The following is a 20,231-nucleotide window of genomic DNA, read 5'->3' on the forward strand; positions in this document are numbered from 1 at the left end:
TTTGGGCATGACACAGGGAGAGAAAACCCAGAGTCTGGCATACTCCCTTAGTTGAGGAGAAGGAGCTGAGAGTCCAGATATACCAAAGTAGCTGGAGTTCTAGGTGAGAGAGTACCAGAGAAGAGAGGTGCACAAAGAGAAGAACTCCCAAGCTCTGCAGAGGGACCTCTGTGTATCCAGCCAAGTAACGATCACCACAGGCATGTGAGGAAACTACCCAAGGCTGGGGGAAATTCAAATCCAAAATGATTGGAAGGAACAGTAGAGGTGCTCACACAGGGATGGGAAGAGTGCCTGTTCCCACCACACAAACGAAAAACTCAGAAATCACGGGGAATTGAGTACCCAGAATGGTCTTGCCTGAGCAGTAGGGCATAATCAGCACTAGACTGACCAGTCCTCCAGACCTCCTTAACAAAACTCATAAAAGCAAGACACAAAAGGATCCATGTAACTTAACTGTACCCCAGAACAAAGTTCAAGGATACTTATAGGAACACAAAGGTACTCAGCACCCAAGAAGGTAACACTCATAATGTCTGGCATCCACTCAAAGATTACCAGACAGGAAACAACCAGCGATGAAAATAATCTACCAAAACCAACCCAGTACTGACAGAGATATCAGAATTACAGACAAAACAGCTATTTTAACTGTATTCCATAAGTTCAAAAAGTTAAGTAGAGACCCAGAAAATATTTTAAAAGACCTAAATCTTCTAGAAATTAAAAAATACAATGTCTGAGATGAAAAGTACACTGGATGGATTAAGGGCAGAATTAACGCTGAAGAAGAAAAGATAAGTTAACATGAAGGCACAGCAAAAGAAACTAGCCAAAGTGAAGCCCAAAAGGAAAATTAAAGATGCATCACTGAGCTGTGAGACAACTTCATGTGGCCTAACAAACACGCAATGGGAGTCTCCAAGCCTAAGAAGGGGAAAGGGAGGTGAGGGAAAAAAAATTGAAGAAATAGTGGCCAAAACTTTTCCAAATTTGAGGCAACCTCCAAAGGCAAAGATCCAAGAAGCTCACAAACCCCAAGTACAAGAAACATGAAGAAAAGTACACCAAGACACATCATAATCGAACTGCTCCAAACTAGGGACAAAGGCAAAATCTTAAAAGCAGTCAGAAAAAAATGACATATACAGATACAAAGGAACAAAATAAAGACAGCTTTCTCAGTGGAAACAATGCAAGTAAGAGGAGAGTGGAATAACATCTTTAAAATATCGAAAGAAAAAAACCTAGCAACCTAGAATTCTATACTCAGCAAAAGTATCATTCAAAAATGAAAGCACAAAGTTTTCACACATACAAAAGCTGAAAGAAATCATCACCAGCAGACCTATCCTACAAAAAAATGATAAAATTCTTCAGGAAAAAGGAAAATGGTTCCAGAGAGAAATACGGATCTTTACAAGGAGTGAAGAGCACCAGAGGTGCTCTAAACACATGGGTAGATGTATTAGGTTTTTATTCCTTACTATTTACATCTTTTTAAAAGATAGTTGACTGTTTAAACAAAAATAACACCAATACATTTCAATATTTGTAACACATATAAAAGTAAAATGTATAACAAAAATATTATAAGGCCAAGTAAGAAGAAATGGAAGTAATACTATGATCTAATGTTCATATACATATATGTATATATACATGAAGTATATATCACCTGAAGGTAAACTGTAACAGGTTAAGTGTGTACTATAAACCCTAAAGCAACCTACAAAATATAAGTAGACATTATAGCTAATAAGGCAGAAAATTGAATCATAAAAACAATTAATGTAAAACAAAGCAGAAAAAAAGGCAAAAAGACAAACTACCAATGATACCTAGTCCTCGGCAGAGCGCCAGAAAGAAACGAAACACAGAATAAAGGTCAAGAGAAAAAAAATCAACATCCCCTGTAAAATTTAGCATTTCAAATCACTTTTTTCATATAAGTAAAAAGGAGAATATATATTTTCAGCCAACTGAGTAGCAAATTGGGGATGATGAATGACAGAGGCCTTGTTTAAACAAAATTAAAACACAAAGAATTTCACACTTTGATGGCTAGCACTGGTAATTAAAAAGGCCTTCTTTCCAGTACAATTAGAGAAAGGGTAGAAATATTTCACTCAATACCAAATTTTTTCAAAAAAGCCCACAAAACCATTTCACTCAATAGGGTCAAGAAAACAAAACTATCTTTTGTCTGCATTATCAAAAGGCAAACACACAGCGCCTGAAAAGAAACGCAAAACTTCATCTTTTAAGTCATTTCCTTGTACAATCTGAACTCCAGAAAGTGATTAAGAACTATCTGACTACCACAAAGCTGTACACCATTGTTCCCATTTTACAGAGATCTCTTCCAGCCCTAAGGTCAAGGGGCAAGAAGCTGAATAAAGAGGTCTCTCCTAAGTGCAGGGCAGCCTGTGGCCTACTTTGGACCATCTATTCACCAAAACACTCCAGACGTTGCTCACAGGACACTCTGAGAGGGGCTACCTCTCTAAGAGGATGCTGAGGGTTCTAAATGGATAAGCTGATAACTCCCAACTGATGCAAGAGATTCAAAACAGTAACGAACACCAAAACAGCACCAGATGTCAGACGCAAGGCCTCCCAAGAGATGGACGGCTCAAGGCAACTGAAAGAGGCCAGCAATTACCATAATCAATGGAACACACCCCTCCTATCTTTATTCAAAGTTCTATTAACCAAGGCGACTAGTCGTCAGCTCACTGGCTTGTATTAACTACAGGCCGGCTGTTCACTGATCCACACCTATCTATGCCTCATCCAGAGAATCTGAATTCAAATCATAAAGCTTCACTGTACATACCACCATATCTACTTTATCAGATCCAGCTTAGTTCTACTCTCCCATAGACCCTGCTCTTCCCATCTGCAGTATCATCCTCTTAAAATTGCTCGCTGTGTGCTCTACAAAGGCACGAGCTAACTGTTCTTCTTGGTCATCGTCAGCAGTGAGCAAGCCCCGCATGGTGCCTGGCACATATCATGTATGCATTAAGTAGCTGAGTAATAAATGACCTTGCCTAGCAGAGCAGGCTCAAAACATCTACTACAAACAGTGAAAACACAAAACAGATACTAAGCCCTCAAACCACTAAAGAGCAGAGTTGAACATCCACAAATCTTCCCTGGGAACTAAGGGAAGGAGCAACAAGAACAGAGGAGAGAACATATGTACAGAGAGAGAGGAGAGATACCCTAAAAAGCCAAGTCAAACAGGAAAGGCCCTAGGATTTAAGGCATGTCCCAGCAGGTGAGTGAACACACCAGTGAATCACCTGAGCACACATCCTCAACTTCAGGCAACGCTCGGTGCCCAACTTGGGCTCCCCAATAAATCCTATGGCCACTGGATGTACAGCCCTAACTCAGGGAATATTTCGTCTCTGACTTGAGATCTCCAAACTAAATAGTCATAAAACTACACAGCAATTACATAAAGAGGGTCTCAGACAAACTGATGGGGGGACGGTTCTGGTCATCAACAGAATTCTCTTACTATCAGAAGCAGGCAAGAATGAAAGCTCTAAGAATGAGAATTTTTAAAAAGTATACTATTATTAAATTTAACTAGTAAATTATTAAATTGATCTGAATGCAATAAATCCCTAATAAAATTATGACATCATAAAAGTAGTTCAGAATAAAAAAATGAGAAAAATACTCTAAAAGGCACACTTGAAGCAAATCAAATGAGTAATCATATTCCCTCTTATAACAAATCATGTATTTAACTTGGTATATATCCTTCTGACCAAATACAATAGATTTTGTTTTGTTTCTTAAATCCTGGCGAGTCAATAGCTTCTGCCTGGGATAAAGCAAAACTCCAGTCTTTAGCATCACATGGCGAATGAGTGGCTATTACACAGTGGAATCCCCCAAAAAAACAGTGAGAAGGAAAAACAGGTTTGGCCTAGTTCCTGATAGCTGTGACCTCACAGATAGTGAACCATTTGCCGTTACAGCGATAAGAAACCGTATTCATGTTTAAAGAAATGACTTAAAGTCACAGCGATGACTAATAATGAGAGTGGGGAAGGTAAAGGCTTCAGGGAAGCAGACACGCATTCAGGGTCATCAGAACTGGGAGGTGTTTGGTCACACTGCCGAGAAATGGGAAGACCTAGGCAGGTAAATCCCCACTCTTTTCTCCTGCCTCTGTAAGACTCCAAGTGCAGTTCCATCAGGCAGCTCTTCTGAATACGTCCAGGATACCAGCCCAAAACACCTGCTGAAAGCAGTATTCACAAGAGCCAAACACTAGAAACAAATACCCCATCCACCAACTGGTGAACAGAGAGACAGACGCAGCACATCCACACACTGGAAAGCTACTCGGCACCAAAAAGGAACTAACTACCACACCTACAGTGCAGATGAACCCCAAAAACATGCAAAGTGAAAGAAACCAGACACCAGAGACCACGCACTGTATGATTCTATTTACGTGAACTGTTCAAAAAAGGCAAATTTAGAGAGACAGAAAATAGATCAGTGGTTGTCTGGGGCTCTGGGCTGGAACAGGGATTAACTGTCAAGGGGTGTATGAGGGATCTTGCCAGGGTGATGAAAGCGTTCTAGCACTGATTTGTGGTGATGGTTACACCACTCACTAAATTTACTAAAAATCATTGAAATGTAGGCTTGAAATGGGTGAACTGCATGATACACAAAATTTACCTCAATAAACCTGTTAAAAAAAACACCTGTTGAACAAATCTCTCTCTCCTGAAGGCTTGTTTAGAGCAGCTAGCCTGCTAACACAGAACATCGCACTGCGAGGCATCCTGTCTCACTCTTCCTTCTCCTCGTCCTCATCTCCCTGGGCTCCTATCTCCCAAATGAAGGATCAGCCCAGAGGTCACGCACTAAGGCACTGCTTTATTCCTGTTTTCATCTTTTGTGTTGCTGTTATTTTTGTGATTGTTACTGATCTGTATGAAAAGTAACAAACACCTGAGCAAAACCATAAGTTTAAAATCAAAGATACAACTTCTAGTCTGGTAAAGGGGTAGCATGAGTCACAAGGGTTAATTCTCATAACAAATGATCTAAGGTAAACAGAATAATAAAGAGACAAAGGGGAAGTGAGGACAGCAGAGATCATTTCTATCAGGTTTTGACAGCCAAAAAAGGATAGAGCGGTAATTCACTTAGTAAAGAGGAAAATGGTACAACCTAAGTGCCTACTGAGAAGGACACCAAATGTCAGGCAATTTGCCACACAGAATCCTGAGAAGATTATCATTTGGAAGCAACTAATACCTAAAATCAGGAGAATTGGTATTTAGTGACTGAATGCCCCAGGTCCCCGTTCTCTAGCTCACACAGTCTGGTGACTATCCTACATCACTCCACACCCATAAGAAACCAGAGGTTTAGTGCCTGAAGAAACTGAAGGAGAAACGCTCCAGATGAAGGGACATGAGGCAAAGTGGTGGGACACTTTGGTGGGTTGAAAAGTTAAGATATTAAGACCGTAGGATCGCAGCCTCCTTCTTTCACCCTGAACCCCAGAACTCCAATAAAGAGACATACTATAGGCCCTACATAGAAAAAGCCTGAGCCTTCTTCTTAGTGAAACTGACCCCAAAGAAAAGACCTACAGCTATTTAGAAGTGGGGTTCCCCATCCACGAGAACATACTGATGGCCGCCTGTCCTCCTTACACTGAAGTAACCACCAGTCAACAACCTCCTGACCATATACACTCAGCCTCCAATTCATTTCCAGTTCCTTACTCGTAAATATGAGCAGAGCCACAAATCTCCAGGCATTTAAGGAAAATTTTCAGCATTAGAGATAAAGGCCAAAATACACAAACAGGAAAAATGAAATCTGGAGGAAACAGGGAAAAAATGCAGGAGCACAAGAAAGCGAACCAAACAGAAAAATCTACACTCAATATCCTTAGAGAGATAAGAGATATATCCATGAAAGAATAGATGATAAACGCAGGGGCGGGCCCCGTGGCTGAGTGGTTAAGTTTGCATGCTCCACTATGGTGGCCAAAGGTTTCACCACTTTGGATCCTGGCATGGACCTAGCACCACTCATCAAGCCATGCTGAGGTGGCGTCCCACATAGCAGAACTAGAAGGATCTACAACTAGAATATACAACTATGTACCAGGGGGCTTTGGGGAGAAAAAGGGAAAATAAAAAAATCTTTAAAAACAAAAAAAACAGTGTGAAAGAGAGCTGCTCTTATAAATTAAAAAATATGATAAACTTAAAAATTCAATAGAAATAGTGAAATATAAAGTCAAAGACACCTCATAATAGAGCAAAAAGACAAAAAATAAAATACCTAATAGTAGAAGAAAAGAAATTGAAGAGGTGACTAATGAGACTTCAAGAAATAGAAAGCAGAAAAGTTGGAGGCGAGAACAAAAAAATCTCCCAGGAAAAAAAGGGCATCTCCAGATAAAAAGAAATAAGTACTTAGAACGGTGAATGACAACAAAAGACACTTAGAAAATCTAAGAACATCAGGAATAAAGAGAATATCCTAAAAGCTTCCCCAAAGAAGTTTAAAACAGGTCACACTCAAACAAATGAGCAATGTCTTCAAAATTCCAAGGGAAAAATGAATATTCAACCTAGAATATTTTCCACCAGCTGGCATAAATCTCATGTGAAGGAAGAATAAAGACATTTTCAGCCATCCTAGGAAATCTTTACACTTACACCCTTTCTTATAAAGCTACTGAAGGATGTGCTTCAGGAAAATAAGGTAGTAAACTAAAAAAGAAGACTGCAATATCCAGGAAACAGAGACGTTCCAGGACAACAGCAATGCACCAGGTCTAGGCAGCGACCATACCTGGCCAGCTCTGAGCTACCTCCCGAGGAGAAAAAAAGTGGAATCAATAGGTTATCTGAAACAATAAATTATCTGACGTACTTAAGCATTTGGAAAAACTGCTGATAAAGGCTTACCTTTGCCAGGCGTTTGAGGGGAGAAGTATGACAGGTACACAGAAAACCACTCAAATGAAAAAGTAAGACAATGCAAAGGGGAAGGAGTGTTTAAAAAACGAAATGTAATCTTTTTAGACTGCTTGCCTCAGAGATCAATGGCATTTACATAGTCACAATAATATAAAAAACTAACACTTTAACCCAAAACTATGATATACTCATTTAAGGGAGCGGGCGAGTATAAGAGCTAAGTATTCAACTGCTGTAGAGCTACACTAGTAATTCAACAACTAGAACTACTTTTAACTACTGCTACAAGAAGTCAATAAATGCAGAAAACTGATAAATAAGAAATAGCGACATAAGCAGATAATTTAAAAATATGGCAGTAAATTTCAGACATAGAAACTAAACACACCGAAAATTGATGCCTCTTGGGACTAGGATAACTCCAAGTTTGATATAAGAATTTCAGTATCACTTGATTGTTACTATGTGCATTTATAACTTTGATAAGTTTTTTAAGGCCCTATTTATCATATAATAACAATAAAGTTTTTAAGACATTATCATAAAAGTAGGGGTTTTTTCTCTTAATTATTTAAATTTGATAGGCTAATTTGTCAATATTTGGCCAAACTTAAGACAGTTACAACGCCCCAGGGATCAAAAGCAAATTAAGCACAAAGCTTTAAGCAGCTCGTGCCCTGGCTCCCTACTTCCCCAGGTGGGAGAAGTGCTGGGCGGGGTCAGCGGCCCCCAGCTCCGCAGCTTGCTAACGCAACACATGAAGAGCCCTGCACAGGATCCACTCAAGCCAGTTCAGTGCTCCTCCAAGTGCCCCGCTCACTGGGGTCCTCAACAAGATCATTGCAGCCCCTGAGAATAACTGTCTAAAAACTTCCATAGTAAATTCAGGTTAACACTCTCTCCTTTGACTCTATTAATAAAAAGATCTGGGCTGGTTCTTTATACGTCTGACTTTTCACTTTACTTTTCCAGTCATCTGTCTGTACTCTACTTCACAGCACAGAGAAGCGCTGCCGAGGCTGAGAAAGCACGGGGTGCCACGCACGTGCTGTGTCTGCAGCAAGCGCGCTGGTGGAGCACATGGGGAGGCTGACATCACAGGACTGATAGTTGTTACACAGTTTGGCATTTCGTGCCCACACATCAGGCTTTCCTGAGTATTGCCTGCTTCCTTCACTTCTGTCTGTCTACCTAACACACAGAACGGGGCCAGTACCAGCTGGGTACTAGCACAGTGAGCAGTTAAGTGGCAGGAGACCGCCCGTGTGGTTCATCATTTTACAGCTTGTCTCCCCAACTGAGTTCTAAGTTCCTCATAATGCTACATAGATGTGAGAATGTCTAAGATCCCAGTTTTTAAAACTTGGGAAGTCCTAAAACTTTTTCTGCCCTTCTTTTTGAAATTCTTATGGAAAAAAAGTGCCTCCCAACTCATTACCTCCGACACATCACTTCTCTTCTGAATAACGCCAGCAGACTTTCATTACTGACCCGGCCTCCTAACAGTGTCAGATTCTGTCTGGCGAACAGTTGTATGACATTATAAAACCTAAGAGCACACAGCTGCCCCACTGCTCACTGGTAACACTACCCTGGCCTTCTCTGTTCTCTTCCGAGCCATCCCTCCAAATATCCAAAAAATTTACCCCGATTCAATTCTTGGGTTATCACATTATCAGACAAAATAACTGTCAACCAAACCTTCCAAAAGTTAAATAAGTACTTGGGAATCTCTAATGCCTGATAATCTAGTAATTGGCCCTAAATTAAATATTAAATATATCTTAATATTTTAACACTGGTAATTCAGACTAGTATTACAGAAACCAACTTGAATTCATGAAAAACATCTGTAGTAAATATTCAAAGCAATTACTTGCAAGTTCTTCACAGGATGACCTGTGATCCACTAACTATATATCTATCTACTTGTGAGAGAAACAAAGTTTTTAAAACACCAATTTTAAAAGGTAAGGTTGTGACCTAAAATTGTTTCAACCCTTAAAATTCTAAATAAGCGGTGTTTGATTGTGAGACCTTACTGTGGAATAAGCCCTTGCCTCTAATATCAACTGTCAGACAGTCTGCACTTTTGTACGTTTTACCTCCGTGCTGGTAACAGACCTGTACTTACACTGGGGAGCGAGCCTCCCCGGCTGTCTCGTATTAGTGCTGCCCTCTAGTCAACAGCTGGCTTCAGCACCCAGACCAACAGTGGCTGGAACTTCTGTAAGGTTTTTTATTTTCCCGACTTTGTTCAGTTTCACAACAGTTTTCCGAAGGTTGGGGTTGATATTTTTTAAGAGAGCTACACGCCAATATGTGTTCCAGAGGGCTGGCCTCCTCCCACATCACCCAAGGCCAGAATGCCTCGAGCATGAAGGAACTCCATCTGAGAACAAGTCTGTACATGCCCCTCGGCAGCAGATCAACCCTCTTCAGAATGAAAACATCTAGCCCTACAGAATTCATTGTGCCCCACGGGACGTCTTTACCTCCAGTTAAGAATAAGAGATGCTACTCTTAGACGATAACATTTAGAGAAGCCCTCACACAAGTTTAAGTGCTTACTCCAAAATGTTAGACTAACGATTTTTAAAAGCTACACGATTTATATGGCACTTGATTGCTGAGCAATCAAAGGTAATTTTAGCACTTTCACAAATCCCCAGGCTCCTCCTAAGCCAGTGGGCAAACAGTGTACCCATTTAAAGGGCCACACCAAAGCTGCAAGGAATAAGTGAATTCAACACATCAAACTTAGCAAGGAGGAATGCCCAAGAATCCAGCCCACCCCTCTTCCTCTCTACCATCACCACCTCTACCCTGCCTCGCTCACCCTTCACCCCCTCTCTTCAGGACCACTGTCCTGGGCCAGTCATCTCACCTGCTCCTCCGTAAACATCTTCCGAGGAAGAGCAACATCTTCCAGCACATCTCCTACCCCCAGAGATTGCCAATCCCAACAAAACTTTCACCGGCTCCTCAATGTTCAAAGAATGAGGTCCCTCCTCAACTCGTGTGCAAATAAGCTCTCCCAGAGATGCCCACTACTCCCTAAACCCCCTGCCATTCCCAAAGGTCACCCTCAGCCTTCTTCAATGAATGAGGGGACAGCATAGCACAGTGCCCAACAGGTGGCAAACTCTCAGTGTCGGTTCTGCCTGCCATCTTTGGGCCTAGAGTACTCTCCTCCTCAGCCTCCCAGGTCTACAGCCTACCCTTCCTCCAAGAACAGGGTCAGATAGGGTCAAGGCGCTCAGTCCTCAGGGAGGCTGCATCCCTCCCGTCAGTAAGCCCTGACTCCAGACACTGCACCTCCTGGATTCTAACCCCTCTCACTCCTCACTGGGCCCTTCCAGACGCACGATCTCCCTCCTCCTAGGGAAGTGGTTTTCCAACGCCAGCCACTGCATGCTCACAAAACACAAAACAACAGCAGCTGCCCCAAGAAAAAAACAAAAACGGTCAAATCTTAAAAATAATAAAGTCCAATAACACAAAAACAAACTTTTATTCTCTCTGGTTTCGATTTTTCACACTATCACTGTCCCCCTTTGATGAAAATAATTCAAATTCACCATATTTATTCAACATGCAAAAGATTATCTCATAGACACTTCTTTTCTTATAAATACTATAAGGTAATCTGAAGGCAACCTTGTGAACAGAAATTCACAATGTTTTTAAGTTTTAATTTATGAGCATCCTTCCCTTAAGATCTCTCAAAAACCTGAGGCAAAAAACAGATTTCTCTAAATACAATATACCCTGTGTTTCAAACTCCCTTTTTTTAAGACAAAGCTATATACCGTTCAACAATACCCAGACTATTTACCATTTTTATCAGAGATATAGAAAATCATAAACTATCCCTTAAAAAAGCCATTTTCATAGAACATATCAAAACTCAGAAAACTCCCTCTTTCTACTCATCCACTTCACAGAAATATAGTCTCCTCAAAATAAGCAACCACTATCACTAAAAAATGAAAAGTTCATAGAAAAAAAAGAAAATATAACAATGAAGTAAATTGGGACTACAGGCTGTTCAGCTTACAGCTGTTTTACCTGAAATTATGTTTTTAAAAAAAAATCTTTATAAATAACAAATTAGTCACAAATATTTACAAACCCTGATGCTGTTCACACTAATGGATGTTTAGCAGCAATAAACAAATACTAGAGTGTTAATAATCTAATCCCCAAATCGGTATATGCAAATCATGCCAACAAAACTCCTAAGCATAATGCAAATGGTTCTAGAAATCACATGTTTAAAGGGAGAAGAAAATGCAGAGGTTAACTGCCCCTACTATTTCCATCATCTCTAAGACTAAAGTTCCCAGCATCGGTTCACAAATCTTAAAGAATTTCGTGCAACAGTAAGGAAACGTAAGAAACAATCAGGAAAATGTTAACACCGACTATGTGATACTAAGGAATTAATTTTTAGGTGTGAGAATGGCATTGTGATTATCTAAAAAACAAAAAAGAGACACAGTCAAGTATTTACGGGGGAGATGGTTGTCCAGGCTTTCCAGTAAGATAATGGAGGAGCGGGAGACTGCAGATGAAGGCAGATCAGTCATGTGCTGCTAACTGTTAAGCTGGGTGATCTAGTCTCCCTCCTTGTGTATGTCTGACATTTTCCATAATAATAAAATGGAACAGCTGGCGAGCAACATCTCAGGCACTATTTTGTTCATGATCATATGCCATCTTTGCACAGATTTCTTAATTCCTTAGGTTTGCATAATTTGAGAATTTCTCCTCAACTGTACAGACTTTGCAGTCAGAGAGCTGTGTCGCTGCCAGTCTCCCGAAGGCTGCCCAATTGTAGTGCTCAGCACATCTACTTCTAAAGCTTGGGGGAAGGAGAGGATGGAACCCGAGAGGAAACGAGGAGGGGAACACTTAACAACCAATGTGCCCAAAGTGTTACCATCAAGAGCTCCCACCTCTCAAACCAACTAATATACATTCAGGTTTCATTCTTTCTTTTCTCTTACAGTTTAAAAACAGCCTGTTGGCTTCCAGTTGACTTCACTGCCCTTCACATCCATGCAGACTGAAGAAGGTACAAACAGTCCAACTACTGTGTAACCAGGTCAAAAACAAGCTTTGGCTAACTCACTTGGAAGACCACACTTGCCACTTAGATTTGGCCAGAAAAACTGGGTTACAAAAAACCCACTGGTGCTTAAACAAACACTGGGGCCGAGGAGAATGCCTTTAAGCCAGTTACCAGGCCACTCAAGAGAGTTGCAACACAAGCTTTTCCAAAATTTTCCAAAGCCTTCCAAATTCAGTTGAGCCCAGCAGGCTGAGTTAACAGGGCTCCCTTTCAAATTCAAAAATCTGGCCCCGGCCCCAACAGTTAACCAACAAAACACAGGCTAATTCACTTGAGATCACCTAAGAATACTGACTCAAGTTCAGACCACAGGCCAGTACACAGCCCAGGCCAGGGGAAGCTGGGGCAGGGCACAGGCGTTCAAGTGACAGATAAACGCTAGTCACAAAGTAGAAAAGAGACAATAGGATCCACACTTAATTTAGCCTAAGAAAATATCTACAGTCAGCTTCCAACCCCCTCCCCTCCATTTTTTAATGAGACAATGACAGTTCTTCATGGGAAACCACAAAGCCCTGCTTCATAAGCTCTTTTCTTCCATCCCAACCTTGTACCGACTCTAACAACCAGAAAACACCCCCAGTGCAGATAACTTTTAGAAAACGTTCAGTAATAAGAAACAAATCAAGACAAGGAGAATTTAATATTCTGTTTCAAATTTTCAAGGCCTGCGCCTCCACTGCCTACAGCTCTTTCATAATCCCCAGAATGTGCAGTGGATAAAATGAACAGCAGTCACATCAGATGTCCGCTACTCAGGGCGGACTCCTAAGTCTCCAGATTTGTTAGGTTCATTTACGGGGGGGAGGGGCGACGGGGAGGCGGGGGGGGGGGGGGGGAGGGGGAGCGGGGGGTAAAAGAAGAGAGAAAGACCCGGGGTGGATGTGCAATCTGGACATCCTCTTTACTCCCAGCTCTCCTCCATTTCTGTTTCAATTACACACCTGTCAAACAGGTTATTCCTGGAATTCAGACTTTATAATCCTCACACTGTAATTCTTCCTGCTCCTGTTGCCCAAACACATACCCCTCCCTGCTTCCCCAAAATACGTATCCATGCCTAGAACGTATGATCGAGTTATAAAGGAGTCCCAGGTAACACCAAACTCCGCACCGTGAGCACTTGGCAAGCATTCAAACGAGGAAACACGATGACAATTTTCAAGACGGCCAAGGCAGAGCTTTAGGATCATCAAAAGCAAGGCCTGCCTCTACTGAACTATAATTAACACTCAAACTCAGAGGTCAGATTTGGGGGAAAAGACAAAATTAAGGTTGTCTTATGAAAAAATGCTCTCCCATTTTACTGAAAAAAGTGCATGCCTAAGAGCGTAGCTTATTTCCTTATCTCAAAGCCAGGAAACAAGGTCTCCTAAGGCCAGTCTGAACATAAACTGTTGAAAAACACAGGGACTGCAAGGCGAGACCCCCATCCCAACTCCGGCCCAGCGGCGTGGCCTCCAGTCAGCAGCGCGTTCATCACCCCGTCCTCGTCCCCCCGCAAGAAGTTTCAGCAGGCCCCGGGAAACAAAGACGGCGCCCCGCACCGACCTTATAGACTTGTCCATAGGTGCCATTTCCCACCACTTCCACCAGCTCGAAAATCCCAGCAGGATCCTGGAGAAGAAGGAGGGAGGGTTAGAATCGAAAGGCAGCACAACAATGAATCCAGCCAGCGGGGCGGTTACAAAGGAGGGGCGCTCTGCCGCGCGGTCCCCAGCGCCCGAGGGCCGCGCCGCGCTCGGGGCTCCGGGGCTCGGCACTCGGGGCTCGGGAGGGCGCGCGGCGGAGGGTCGCCCCGCGTCCCCCACACGCCGCCACCGGCAGACAAAGGGGCCCCCGCGGCGGCGCCCGAGCGCCCGGCGGCCAGGGCGCGGCCCCGCTGCCCGCTGCCCGCGCCGGGCCCGCCGCGGCCACTCACCCGCAGGGAGGAGAGGTCGATGTCCACCAGACTTTTTGCAGGGGAGTCGTTCGCCATTTTCCCTTTTTCCACCAAAAGAAAAGAGTCACAATAAATCTCTCTCTCTCTCTCTCTCAGTCCCAGGCCAGGCCGCCGGCGGCGCCGCCTCGCAGGGAGCCGGGCGGCCCGACTCCGCCTCGCGAGGCCGGGGGCGGCGGGCGGCGGGCTGCGGGCTCGGCGGCCCGGGCGGCGCGGGGGCGCGCGGGGCGTGCGCGGGACGGCGCGCTCACACCATGGCGCGGGCGGCCGGCAGGCCCCCGGGCGTCGCCCGCCGCCTCGGCCCCGGCGCCCGCGCCGCGCCTCGAGGACGGCCCGGAGCGAGGGGCCGCGGCGGCGCCGAGAGCTGAGCGCCGAGCGCGAGGCTGCGAGACAAAGATAACCCGGGCGGCGGGGGCGGGGCGCGGGCGCGGGCGGGGGCGCGGCGCGGGGAGGAGAAACGGGACACCCCAACCGACGCCGGGGAGGGCGAACAGCTCCCCCTCGCCTTCCCGGGCAGGAAAAGCGGGCGGAAACGCGCTCCCCGCCGAAGCCCGGGGGAGGGCGGCGGGCGGCGGGCGGCGCGCGGCGTGAATATTCATCAGGGGTGGGGCCCGAACAATGGCCGGGCCGCGGGCGCGGCCGCGCGGCGCTCGCCGAGACGGCCCGGGGAGAGGGGACGCGCAGGGGCTGTCCCCGGCCAGGTGCCGAGGGACGGACACGCCCCGCCTCGCGCTGACAATAAAGGAAGGAAAATTGACCTGGCCCCCAGCGCACGGAGGCCGGCCGCCCGGCCCGCGGGGAGAGGCTGTGTCCCTCCCCGGCGGCCCGCCGCGCCCCGCTCCGAGGGGACGCTTCCGAAGAGGCTGTATCCTCGCAGAGGAGGGTCCGCCCTTTCTTCTCGCCCGGCTTCGTCTCATTCCCATCCCCCACCACCAGATTCTGCACCCTTAAGACCCTCATTTCCGGTTTCTCTCCCGGCTCTTCTTTTCCTTTCTCTTCTTTTCCGAGCTAAATTTGTGGCACGGTTGTCGTTGCGGGATTTGCTGAGCATCACTTGGCTGCCCGGTCCACTTGCAGTGGAAACAGAATCCAAAACAGCTTCTCTGATTGCCTTGTGCTGAGTTCCTTACCTCGCTCAGTAGGTGAGCCCTGTGTTTGGGGCCATAAGTAGTAACCCAAGTTTTGTGCCTAGAGATCACTAAGAATTGGTAAACAACAGGTCCAGCAACTTTGGAAGCTAGTCAGTAGTTAGGCAGATTAATCCTATTGAACAATAATATGCCGTCTGTGCACAACAATCATTTTTATCACATCACTCACTGGACAAAAACTTTGAATGGCTCGCTATTGCCTCACAGCAGGTTCTCAAACCTGAGTGCATGGGAATTACCAGGAGGGACTGACTGCCCATCCGGGCTGCTGAGTTTCCGATTCCTCAGGCCTCGGATAGGCCTGAGAATCTGCATTTCTAACAAATTCTCGGATGGTGCTAACACTGCTGATAAAGGGATCGCACTTTGAGAACAGGAGCCTCCCAGGAAGAAAATCCAGTTCCTTCACAATTAGGCTCCACACACATCACCGTCATCATTACCTACCGATTCTTGCTTTAATACAGTATTCAGTCTAATCCCTCCGGTAGCCCTGGAGTGATGCTGTCCTCATTTTAGGGATGAGGAAACCAAAGGACTGGAAGATGCGGACTGTGACTAAGTTCCTTAAAGCACAGCCTGGAGGTGGAGCAGGGACTCTCACCAGGTCAGCCTGTTCCCAAAATCCCAGTCTCTGATGCCCCAAGTTAGTCTTCTACCCGAACATGTTAGCACTCGCCTGCCTCCCAACAGTTTGGTTTCCAAGATTTTCGACTCTGAGAATCTTTTGTGAGGCTAAATATATTCAGGGACTCCTGGAATCCATTGATTAGGAAAATCACAGTAACCAAAGTGTTCCTATGAATTTAGCAGTGTTTTTAAATGCTTTTGTTTTTTAATTTATCAACAGCAATGGCATTATCTATGAGTGTAAATTAAACAGTTTACTCAGAGCTAGATTGGTACACATGTGAACTTCAGACCATAATGCTACTAATAATATTTTAGTAGTGGTTTATTTTTTTTTTAATTTTTTAAAAAATTTTTCTTTCTTCTCCGCAAAGCCCCCCAGTACATACTTGTATATTTTGGCTGTGGGTCCTTCTAGTTGTGGCATGTGGGACACCACTTCAGCACGGCTTGATGAGCGGTGCTAGGTCCACACCCAGGATCTGAACTGGCAAAACCCGGGGCCGCTGAAGCAGAGTGCATGAACTTAACCACTCCGCCTCGTGGCTGGCCCTAGTAGCGGTTTATTATTAACAATAGATAACATGTGTTGGGTCCAGACAACACGCTGAGTTCTTTACATATATGATCTCATTGTTCTTCACATTAACCTCGAATCATAGGTACTCCTATTTTTCCCACTTTGTGCATTAGGAAACCAACATCTAAAGAAGTTAAGTGACTTCACAGCTTAAGGTGTGCACAGCTTAACTCAACGCAGGAATGCCAAGGCCCCTCAAGTCAGCGTCCCTCCACAGGTTTGTAGCCTCAGCTCTAAACTCATGACATTGAGGCCGAGCTCAGACCACCCTTCTCCTCTGCCTAGCCAAATTCTCTCCATCACCTCCAGCTCAACTCAGAAACCGTCTCTTCCTTCTCCTCCAAGCTTTCTCTAAATCTCCCTCCTATGCTGCTGTTTCCCGTATCACCCTCGTGACTGTCATTTCCTACTGTCAGTTCAGTACCATTTCTTGAAGTGCCTACCCAGCGCAAGGCACTGGCTTAGCCGTCGCCCAGGATATAAGGAAGATTCTGACAGCCTCCCCTCAAAGAGCTTACAGTCTGACAATAGGTGGACGAGTTTCCTAAATAGCCATAGTTAAAGGGAGAACATTGTAAATTCTAGCTGGATGGAAAGAGCACTAAACAGTTCTAGTGGAGAGTATCCTGGATTGGGGGCAAAGCTGAACTGAGTTTGAACCTAGTTCTATTACTTATTAGTTGTGCAACCTTGCATATGTTGCTTAACTTCTGAGCCTCTGTTTCCTCTTCTATATACTCGATGAAGACTAGAGGTAAAGAGAACAGTTAAGAGTCAGTCTCAAGAGCACAGGCCAGGGTAACAAGGCCTGGAGAAAGGAGATGCAAGAGGTCTTGGGCCAGTAGACTCTCTTAAGGCTTAGCATTTGATGGGATACCAGAGGCAGTGTAGACAAGGAGATAAAAGATGTGCTTGTGGTTCAAAGCCTTGTTCACAATTAGGGGACTGCTGTCATGAACAGAGGAAAGGAAAGGAGTTGCCTGAGTGGTGTCGGAGGGAGGTTTGGTTTTGGCCTCTGTGCAAAGTTGGTTAACTTGTCATGCAGAAGCAGTGTACACCTGCCCAGCTTGCAACTCTGCTTGAGCTCCAGGGGTAGGGGCCACGTTCTCAATCAACACGCGTGTGTTAGCTCAGGCTCCATAACAAAATACCATAGATTGGGTGGCTTAAATAACAGAAATGTATTTTCTCACAGTTCTGGAGGCTAGAAGTCCGAGATCAAGATTCCAGCTGATTTGGTTTCTGGTGAGAGCTCTCTTCCTGGCTTGCAGACAGCCACTTTCTTACTGTGTGCTCAACATGGGCTTTCCCCAGTGCTAGTACAGAGAGAAAGAACAAGCTCTCCAGTGTCTCTTCTTATAAAGACACCTATCCTATCGCATCAGGGCCCCTCTATTATGACCTTATGAACTTAACCTTAATTATTTCCTTAGAGGCCCCATCTCTGGGAGCATACAGCCACACTGGGGGTTAGGGTTTCCACATATCAGGGGACACAAACATTCAGTCCATTACAAGCCCTATGCAATACGTGATGTCAGGAAGCAGACCGAAGTCATGGCCATTATCCTCCAAAATCTATTTGAAAATACAAAATAGGGCCAGCCCCGTGGCCAAGTGGTTAAGTTCGTGCACTCTGCTGCAGCAGCCCAGGGTTTCACCGGTCCGGATCCTGGGTGGACATGGCACCACTCATCAAGACATGCTGAGGCAGCGTCCCATATGCCACAACTAGAAGGACCCACAACTAAGAATATACAACTATGTCCTGGGGGGGCTTGGGGAGAAAAAGGAAAAAAATTAAAAATCTAAAAAAAAAAGAAAATACAAAATAAACCCACCCAAAAAGATAATCAAGATAACAATTTGGAAAATAAATACTAATTTGGCATTTTAGGCTGGAGGAAAAAATAGCTCTCTTGGGCAAAGAAGGAGAAGTTAAAATAATGAGGAAACTGGCCACGCTGGGTCAGAGGACTCAGTTCGGAGGACCCTGAGAGATAAAGCTAGACAGGTTAAGTGGGACAAGAACACAAAATTGAGCATGGGCAATATGGGGGTTAAAAACAGAACCCAGATTATCAATTAAGTCAAGGGAGAAACAGCCTAGCCGTGGCTTTCAAAAGCTTGGATGGGAGGTAAGATGCCATGAGTTCAGCAGGCCATGGGCTACATATATGTGCGTCCTCCCAGGGTAGGATGGGCCAGACTGGCACTCATCTCACACCCAGCTGTGGAAATTTTATGTCCTAGTCACAGAAATTCCAGGGGGAGCTTAATTGTGCAAGAGGCCAATAATGACAACTCCCTGTACATCATTTTACTTATTTCCTAGTTGTTTCTTTGTTGCAAAAATCTTGATGGAAACTGATTTCAGCCTCAGAATGGGGCAGGGCAAGGAGGGCCACAGAGCTGTGAAACTGGACTACATCCATATAATTTAAAGGCTCAGGGTCACTGAGGACTTAGGTCAACCAGAAATAAATGATGGAAGTAGTGACGAGCAAGGGGAGTTGAGTCAAACAAAGGAAACAGTGGTGAGATGTGTTCAGATAAAGCTCAGAAAGGGAAAAGCATAGGCTTAGGGGTCAGAGATCTCAGTCCTTCTTCTCTCAAGGACAAGGTGTTGAGCAAATGCTTACCCTCTCTGCTCCTCAGTGTTCTAACACGTAAGCTTAGGAGATTGGATGGAAATGATCAAAGGGCCTCTTAGGGCCTTAGAGACTCTAATTTATATAACCTTGGCCTCAGCCCTATAACTGTTCAGACCTCTTAGCGAGAGTGGAAGAGGGTTGACAAAAGCAATGGAATTTAATGGAACATGAGGAGTGCTGTAGATTCAGTAGCAAAGCTCAGCCCTTTGAAGGCCATCTTTGAGCACTGGTAGAGACATTCAGAACCTTTCTTAACTAGTGTATCAGTTGAATTAAAAGGAAGCAACTACATATTCTAGTGCACAACAGGATGGAAGGTGTGGGGTGCAGAAGCATATCAAAGGGCAACAAAAGAAGAAGCAGACCAAAGGCAAGACAGACATCCTACCCTAGCTACCAGGGCTGTGGATGTTGTCACTTCTGTGATGAGGAAGTTGTCTTTAGTTCGGGTCTCCCCAGATCAGATCCTGAGACAAGGATTTGGGAGCTGATCCCAGGAAGCACAAGTGAAGGAGAAGAGGAAGTGAAACCTGCAGTGGAGAGGAACCCGTGAGGAGTGTGTTCATGAGCAGGTCATCACTGTGGGCCCCTGGGCTCGATGTACCTCTCTAGCGAGAAAACATAAATTTACCTTACTTTATGTGTACCTGTGTTCACAGAAGAGGTTTTTGTAAACATTTTTTTAAAAAAAACAGAATAGTATTTTAAATGTAGAGGAACTTGCTATTTATAAAAGACCTATTTGAAATCTTTTGTAAAGGGAATTACTGGCCATTAACTTATCCTTTTTGTAAATTTATATTTCATACATCAGGATTGCTTACATTGAATTCAGCTATGAAAAGTCCTTTATCTGCAAAATCCTCAAGAGGCCTCAGAAATGAGATCAGAGATAGCCCTAGCTTTGGAAATCAAGATGAGAGCCATACGAAGTGGTTGGGAGAAGCTGTTTGGGGACCTTGAATTGTTGTTGTGTGTGTCTGGTTTTTATAGGTTGTTGGACAAGGGAATCAGGATCTCTGCCAAGGGAAGGCCACTCTGGGCCTGTTAGATAAAGAGATAACAGACTTCTTTATTTACACTTTATCACATACTTGTGTCCTAAGCCTGTGTAGCTAAATCTCAGGAAGTGACCAGACCAGTGGGCC

At 44.5% G+C, this 20,231-nt stretch overlaps 1 protein-coding gene across 50 annotated transcripts in view; it reads right to left on the reverse strand.

Annotated features, from left to right (window-relative positions):
• The window catches only part of MAP4K4 (mitogen-activated protein kinase kinase kinase kinase 4), a 187,486-nt gene extending 173,074 nt beyond the window's left edge, over positions 1-14,412 (reverse strand). For 7 of the 50 annotated variants that reach the window (XM_070236050.1, XM_070236040.1, XM_070236044.1 and 4 more), the window contains exons 1-2: positions 14,051-14,408; positions 13,681-13,746 (exon numbers count right to left, since the gene is read on the reverse strand). In XM_070236050.1, the coding sequence (XP_070092151.1) occupies positions 13,681-13,746; positions 14,051-14,107 (123 nt within the window). In that variant the 5' untranslated portion in view covers positions 14,108-14,408. Of the gene's footprint in view, positions 1-13,680; positions 13,747-14,050 lie in introns of all 50 variants that reach the window. The other 43 variants (XM_070236034.1, XM_070236041.1, XM_070236049.1 and 40 more) reach the window with 12 other exon arrangements.
• Between the last annotated feature and the right edge of the window lie 5,819 nt (positions 14,413-20,231).

The sequence above is a fragment of the Equus caballus genome, chromosome 15 (genome assembly GCF_041296265.1).
Source record: "Equus caballus isolate H_3958 breed thoroughbred chromosome 15, TB-T2T, whole genome shotgun sequence".
NCBI lineage: Eukaryota > Metazoa > Chordata > Mammalia > Perissodactyla > Equidae > Equus > Equus caballus.